Source organism: Juglans regia, chromosome 6 (genome assembly GCF_001411555.2).
Source record: "Juglans regia cultivar Chandler chromosome 6, Walnut 2.0, whole genome shotgun sequence".
Classification (NCBI taxonomy): domain Eukaryota; kingdom Viridiplantae; phylum Streptophyta; class Magnoliopsida; order Fagales; family Juglandaceae; genus Juglans; species Juglans regia.
The window spans coordinates 22,121,679-22,130,161 of NC_049906.1; the positions used below are offsets into that span (position 1 = coordinate 22,121,679).

General features: G+C 41.8%; 1 protein-coding gene across 1 annotated transcript; it reads left to right on the plus strand.

Moving 5' to 3' along the window:
- Positions 1-6,248: 6,248 nt before the first annotated feature.
- On the plus strand, positions 6,249-8,086 carry LOC108998366 (probable nucleoredoxin 3). Its single transcript, XM_018974907.2, has 3 exons — positions 6,249-6,538; positions 6,747-7,226; positions 7,300-8,086. The coding sequence occupies exons 1-3, from the start codon at positions 6,437-6,439 to the stop codon at positions 7,882-7,884; spliced, it is 1,167 nt and encodes a 388-aa protein (XP_018830452.1). The 5' UTR covers positions 6,249-6,436; the 3' UTR covers positions 7,885-8,086.
- Positions 8,087-8,483: the final 397 nt, after the last annotated feature.

An 8,483-nucleotide genomic window follows, 5' to 3' on the forward strand; every position in this document is an offset into this window, starting at 1 on the left:
AGCTTCCGTAGACACACCTTCTGCACTTGCTCATGCCAGACTGCTTCCACACATGCACCAAAAGTCTCATGCTCAGTCCACATATTTTGAAAACGAAAAGGAGATGGGCCATACCGAACAAACTCTCTATGATACCGAAAAACCATCAAGCATTGATCCGATGTCTTTCTTGGCAAGTATTTGTACCAAGCTTCAAAAAGACTCGAGAACTAGGAATTGTCCAGATGAGCCCAACTACGAGAAGTGCCAAAATGACCATTGCACCATGAAACACGATCTCCAAAAACTGGTATATCGAACAAACCACAACTATCCAAGCAAGCATTGAACTCATCCATGGCCGAAATGGCCCTTGGATGACCCCCAATTCTTTCCCCATCCTCCCTAATGATGTTGAAGTCGCCTGCAACCAGCCATGGACAATTACCCAAGTTGATCCCCTCCAAAGAATGCCACAAATCATGACGCTCCACTTGACTACACTTAGCATAAATAAATGTAACCAAAATCTTCGAACTAGCTAATGAAAACCATCCAGTGATCATTTGCTCCGACATAGTAACAACCTCAAATATTGAGTCTTCCGTCTAGAACAACCACAATTTACCGCCCACCTCCATATTCGAACAAAACGAGGGTAGTCGTAAATAACTAGCTAAACACGACATACCATCAAAATTCATAAAGGGCTCCGAAATAGCCACCAAACAAGAATTATAACGATGGTCCAAACTTTTTAATCTCCTCCTAGACCATCCCAACCCCCTCACATTCCACACTAGTATAGTGTCAATCATAATTTCAATTTGGAGGTATGGGTCAAAACTTGCTGGGACTGCCTTGAACCAAGTTTTGATTTTTCCTTCATAGTAGGAGAACTAGCAAGAAACTCATTATCCGATTCATAAAGCTTGTTACGAGCAAAAGGCTGCAAAGGTCCCTCACTTGGCTTATTCGAGGAATAATCTAGAATTTTCTTGGGTGACAATTCAACAGGCCTCACTTGCACACACACTCCATCGCTGGAGTTTGATCCACAATGTCTTTTTCCTGCTGTACCATACACTACATTTTGTCAATCCCACTGTGATTCATCAAATCAATACCCATGTCCACACAAACCACCTTCGGCTGTTTCTCACATTTGTTAGAAACACAAACCAATTACTATTTATCTAGTTTTTCATTCTGTAAATCACCACACATGTCCATAAGCCCACTAATCTCCCATTCTTCCAACATTAAAGAACCTTGGGGATCAACCTCAGCCACCACCTGGACATTTTCCTCCATCAACACCTCTTTTAATTTTCCTTGTGGCACTCTGGATTCAACGTTTTTATTTTCCTCTACATGTTGCAAACTCGAAACAACCTTGTCTGATCTCTTTTCTTTCCAAACTTTCTTCCCAACAATTCTCATATGATCAATATCACGAATCATCTTACTCTCCCCAACTCGACAAACAACCTTTGTATGCCCCTGACGACAACACTTCCTATAGAAAAAACCTAGTTTCTCATACCTTGCCTCCGGCCAAGTCGTCATGCTATTTGAAATTACTATAGGAAAACCTTGAACCGGTTCCTCCTTCAAATCCACCTCAATGCAAATCTGAGCACCCAAAGCCCTCGTACGATTTAATGTGGCATTAACAGTCCCCAAAACCCTACCAAATCTGGTGGTAAGAATTTGAAGACAATCCATAAGGTACATATGCAGCGGTAAACTGGGGAGAAAAATCCATTGAGGAGCCAGGGAAGATTCCTTATTCACCTCAAAATCTTTGGTCCATCGAAAAATATGAAAAACACAGCCATCGATCGATCTACCCTCTCGAGCCTAGCCATGCACAAAGTCCCGCTCAATTTTCATATGAACCAATACATGTCGATCATCCATAAAATTGATCGTTGGGATGTCCTGCAAACCCCAAGTCTTAATCACAATCATACAGATAACATCAATGGAAAGCCACGAGCGCGAGAACTTCAGTACCAGATCAAAATGGAAGTCATCCGCTGCCTTCGACAATTCAGACTCTGAAAACATAAAACCTTCATCATCATCAATTTCCACAGGGTATCTCATCTGAAACCTGAAAGACTAGGAGGCCACACGAGACACCACTTGAATGAACGTCTTCTTACTCACATCACCAGAATCGGACGAACCTGTCGGTGCAAGAGGCACTAGGGGCCGACGGGCGCCGCCATGGGTGAACCCTAGCCCTAAAAAAAGCCAAAATTCTGAAAAAGGAAATCCCGGAATATACGGAGTACTCAGAAAAATCCCAACAACTTCGCTTTCATGGATGAAAAAGGTAACAACCTAACAAAAAGTTAAACTAAAGAAAAATGAAGCTCACCAGTGAAAGGATACTACGGAGGTTGAGGACAATGGAATGGAAAGCCTTATCGCAATGCAACCTGGTGGCTTGAGAGGAGTCGCCAAGGTGAGAAGAGCAAGCACCGTGGGGAGCACTTGGAATTCGGAAGGAGACCCTAGCAGCACCCTTTGGGGTGAACGGCTCTCGAATAGTCTAAGGCGACGTGCCACCAGTCGCTTGAGTTGATGTCCCAACTGTTTGATCTAATTGAGGCACGGTGACTTCCTCTTGAAATAGAGATCCTCTGGGAGGGCCAATTTGAAGATCGCCTATAGGAAATGTTGGAGAAGGTTCCTCACCCCCCCTTGGGGAAGTACTGAAGGGCAAGCAAGGGATTGACACCCTACTCCAGCTGGTGATAGATAGGTTTTGGAAGATAAAGAGCAACTCAGGAGTATCCCCACCCGAGGCCTTTGAGGCAGTAGGAGATGGCTCGCCAACATCTTCAAGATGAAACGAGTCACCAAAGTCGTCCAGTGAGGAAGGAAGGCTGCTCATGGGAGGTGCATTAAAGAAGTCTGGGTTCAGAACAGAGACAAAGCCATCCCCCCCAGATGAGGGTCACCTTCAGGGTTGACTGCCTACCTAGAAGTCTGGGCCTCCTTTCCAGATGGAGCCTCTGACTTGTGGCCTCCTCAACCCCCAATTTGAAATCCAATTTGGCATTTGTCTGGTCCATAATGTCATCTAAGGAGCTGGTCCTGGGCACTGGAGGGTTGCTGGAGCCCTCTCCACCACTCGTCGAAAGGGGCAAAGGGACACCCCTGGAAGAGCTGGACGCGTCCTAGGACTTGGCCCCAAGGTGAGCTTTCTTCTTTTTACCCCTGCCTCCGGGAGTGATCCTCTTTTTAAGTTTCCCACCAGCGATGGGGCACCTAGAATTTCGCGACTGAGCACATGGGCCCGACTAGGTACCCAAAATAAAGAAAAATTTCTTCGACTAGTCCTTAGCATGGGAATACTTACGCTCTACCTGGACCAATTTGTTGTGGGACCTAAAGCTTCAAAGGTTCCCATCTAAACACATAAACCCATGAAGAGAATGGAACTCTCGAGCTATAAGGTCAGGATAGTCATCACCAGTGGGCTCTAAGACCCGTCGCCACATAACGCAATAGGCCATTAAAATATGTCAAGCATTAGGCACTAATTGGGCCGACACAAGGCCTAAGACGTCTATGTCATCACGAATAGGCCGTACTAAGGGTAGATGAAGCCCCATTGAAAATATGGCTAAATAGAGGGCAACAAAAACTGTCATACTTTTGACATCAATGATCCCATGTCACTGGTCAGGTAGCCACAGCCCCACCAAATTGGGAATGTTGAAGTGGTCCTTTGCAGTGTCCAGTTCTTGACGTGAGAGGGTGGAAACCTAGTGATGACCTTCAAAGATTGAGCGGGGTGCATCTCCTTTAACACTAGGGTTAGCCACAACGTCTTTACGATTGACAGGGGAATTGCGGGGTTGCGAAGAACCACCGCCATGAGAGGGGCTCGAATCTTTGTCTCTTCTAGTAGCCATGGGTATGTAGAAAGTAGAGGAAAGCAATGTATGAAGAAGGATGAGAGGGTTTGCAGTGCAGAAGGCACGAAGGGTTTTGGAAGCGAAGCAAGAGAAGGAAGTGAAAACGAAACTTGCGCAAGAAGATAAGAAGTAAGGGGGGAAATAGTGTCAAGGAGCAATAAATACCTACAACGGTTGATAAAGGGTCATGCGTATTGACGTGAGGATGAAAGGACTTTGACAGACGTAGGAGGAATAATGAGCAAAACCCAAACGTTGCCCCAAGTACGAGTCTCATCGCACCGCGCGTGACGAGGACTCTGGGTAACCGGGAGGGCTCTGGCCCAATCCAAAAGACCTAACACCTCTTTGCATAAAAGCCCCATTGCACAACTTTGTGGGGTAATTGGAGGGGCTTCAATTCTACTGAAAGGGCCTAACGACATCTAGTGTAAAAGTCCCATCACATAATGCATTATGAGAATTTACGAGGTAACTGGAATGGCTTTAATACCACCATAAGGGCTCACAGGGTGCTACCGTGAGCCTGGGTCATGGTGGCCCGACGAATCACTCCACTCAAGACTCAAACCCCTCTGGCTCGATAGGGCTCATGCCAGTTTATTAAGGACATGAATGCCCGCCCGCTTATCCTAGGCCAGTTAGGATATTCATTCATTCAAAGTGAGTAAATAGCCCGAATGTTTCGGGGTTCAAATTTCAAATAATGGGCAAATTAGTTAGTCCAGGTGATCCTAAGAAGTCAAAAGCTCTATTTAAAGAATCCATGTACGTTAATGAAATCTCTAGAATAATTTGACTTTGAGACGATTCCTATCATTACTGATTTAGGCATCGAAGGTGTCCCATCAAACCCCCCAAGACACCTTACTCTTTGGTTGCAGGAGATTGAGAGTGCGTACTAGTGAAACACGTCCTTAATAGGCAGAATACTGATTAAAGATTCCTCACCACTATTGCAAGAAAAACTGCATACCATTTACCTTAGTTTCGAGTTTGTTGAATATCTTTCAGCCTTGTCATGTTCCTTTCCAATGCACACTATTTCTTGAAAATGTGAAGTGCCCAACACTAAGCAATTCTGACCATAAACGTAGGTATTTTATGGTTATTGGCCTTCTTTGACATTCAATGGTGTGTCAATTCCTGTCATTGACACCTCACATAATAGGTGTTGATGTCTGTTTGGTTGTAACACACCTTTTTTTCTTTTTTCCCGGCTACGTAAATATGAATTCCCAAAATTGAGCAATTTACCCTTAAACCTTTCCAATCAATACTTGGCTAATGATGCTTATCATAATTTATTTATGATAAATAAAATATGGTCATAATTTATTTTTGTGTAATTCTTTTATGACTAAAGCATTTATCAAAATTTCACATTTCAATCTTACAATACAAGAGATTAATCATGCCATCCTCAAAATTCAAATTTATTCGTATTTGTCTCTTGATTTACAGAGATGATATCCGTAAAGAGACGACACGGATATGCCCTTCTCAAACCTTTGTCCGAAATTCAACTAAAGTTTAAGCATCAGAATTTGGCATTTTTTAATGAGCATCTTTAGGTTTGATGTTGACGGGTTTAAGGCTATAGAGACTTATCGGAATGGTATTTGAGACAAAGACCCATTCCCTTTTGTGTGGAGCTCTGCTCATCTAATATTTTGCAGTTTTTTTTTTTTTTTTTTTTTTTTTTTTTTTTTTTTTTTTTTTTTTTTTTTTTTTTTTTTTTTTTTTATGTTAGATTCAGTTTTAAAATGTACAAATCAGATGAACTCCTTTTAAAAAAAAATTGGAATCTACTATTGAAAAATATTTTTTCATATGAATTTTAAATTTGATTTAGTCTACGTACATTTGGGGACTGCTCATGCAAACTTGAACAGTTGTCTTTAAAAACTTTTTAAAATTATAATAATATTCCTTCCGAAATGGTGCTTTTTCTCATTTAATGAAGCTCATCAACGAGTCTACACACACAATCCCTATATAAGAATTCGATATATTGTTTGGCAAATCAATGGTTATGTTCTGTTTTTTGGTCCTTAATTGATTAAGAAAATTTGTCGTTATCGAATCTAAAGGACAGATATGATATGCTGTATTCCAAATTTCTGTTCTGCTCAAGCATTTTCATTTCATCCCATGGCTCTAAACTCTCTTATCTGAAGAATCGATTCCTAAACAATGAAGCGATTTGATCACATCAGACTCCAATTTGACTTGGCATCCTCAAGAGGGAATATGCTCATATTTTCATTTGTTCTATCTTATCCAAACCATTTAAAAGGTAGTGGCCTCGGGTGCATCATTTGAGGCTCCCAAGTTGACAACTTGTCTGAAACAAAAAAAGAAATCTTCAAGGAACAAAGGGAAAGAATAAAAACAATTTTTTTTTTTTTTGAGCATTTTCAGATGCTTCCAAGTTCCAACATTTATGATTTATTCAGTGTTGATCAGAAGAATTGTTTAAGGAAGAGTGGAATAGCACTTTTTTCTTGTGGGTTCTTATGGCAGGGCCTGATTATCAAGCCAAATCTACAGATAGGAGTAATATTGTAACAATCTTAGCAGCAGAAGGGGTTCAGTTCCTTTTATCTGGCGAGGAAAAGGTAAACTTTTTTTAAAATCCTTTAGATAAATGAAGGAAAGCAACACTGCTTCTAGAAATTGGACGATCATAGCAGAAGTTGCAAAATCTTAAAACCTTGGCTTCCACCACCCTTAAATCAATTGCTTAATTCCAGTTTGGAAATGGTCTCTGTCTTTCAGCTTTTACAGGCGTACTAATATAGATTCTTGGGCTGATCTTGAAAATAGGTACCCTTATCCTCTTGTGATGGGAAGACAACTTGTCTCTTCTTCTCAGCAAACTGGTGCAGAACCTGCAAAACCTTTATCCCCAAACTTGTACAAGTTTATGACATGCTGAGTACAAGATGTGAAAAGATGGAGATAGTGTTTGTTTCATTCGATCATAACGAAAATGAATTCGCGGAACACTTCAAGTGCATGCCTTGGCTTGCAGCTCCATTCGATGTGAATTTGAGCAGACGATTGAGTAAAAGGTACCATGTAAAACATTTGCCATCACTAATTCCATTGAAAAGCGATGGAACATCAATTGAAGAGGACTTGGTTGGGTTGATTGAAGACTATGGGGCTGAAGCATTTCCCTTCACTAGGAGTAGAAGAGAGGAATTGAAGGCTGCTGATACTGCGAAGCTCGAGGGAGGAAAATTAGAAGATCTTTTGGCACACAAAGGAAGAAGTCATCTCATAGCCATGGACGGTAGAAAGGTGATCATGAACATCATCTATATCTGCCCTTTCTAATTGGCATAAATTGACATGTTCTAGTACTCTTTTGCAGGTTGTAGTGTCTGAACTTGTTGGCAAGACTATAGGTATCTACTTTGGAGCACATTGGTGCCCACCTTGTCATTCCTTCACTGCACAACTTTTAGAAGTTTACAACGAGCTCACGACTTCTGAAGAAGAACAAAGCTTCGAAATTATATTCGTCTCGACCGATCGAGACCTTGAAGAATTTGACATGAGTCTGAAGGGCATGCCATGGCTGGCTATACCATATTTGGACAAAACACGACATGATCTATGCAGGATCTTTGACATCAAAGGGATTCCTTCCTTAGTCATGATTGGAGGAGAAGGAAAGCCCATTAGTACAAATGGGAAGGGCATCATCTCCTTGTATGGTGCCAAGGCTTTCCCGTTCACAGAGTCAAAGCTCAGAGATTTGGAAGCCGTCCTGAGGAAAGAAGGAGATGCACTGCCTCGGCAAGTGAATGATATAAAGCATGAGCACTTGCTCAAGTTGGATATGGCCAAAGCATACCTATGCGATTCTTGCAAAAAGAGAGGGAGATTTTGGGCCTTTTCTTGTGATGTATGTGACTATGACCTGCATCCATGCTGTATAGAAGAAACATCTTAAGAATTGGTGGGAGGTGTATTACTTTTAGAGTAAAATATAGATTGGTTAGTCATTTGCTGACGGTGTGGATAATGAATTATTGTCTCTAGTTTTAGAGGGTGTGACACTGTGACTCACGGGCATGTTATCATCATCAGAAAAAAGTAACTCATTGTTAGACCAATCGAAACAGAAATTATAGACTTCAAACTTCAAATTATTATACTTGTTTCAAAATTTCTCAGCAACCTTTATTGTTTGGTACATTCCGTTTCCTCCGCAAGCTACCACCCATTGTCACTCACCCTCTCAAATGACACGTGCGGCATGGAGAGGGTAAGCAACAATAGGGTGATGGTTAAGGTTGCTCATCCGGGTGCGGGTCTGACTGGGACCCACCAGGTCAATCCGGGTTATGATCCAGGCTGGTACCCAGTTGAATCCGAGTTGAAATCCGAAAATCCACGTACCCGAGTTATGTCCGAGATTTTTTTCTCTTAAAGTAAACTCGAATTGTGGGTACTAGGATTAAAACTCAATATCCACCTCATGTATCCGGACCTACCCCTGAATATGATGGGCTGGTAATCTAGTTATCATCCAAATCGATAATCGCTTTA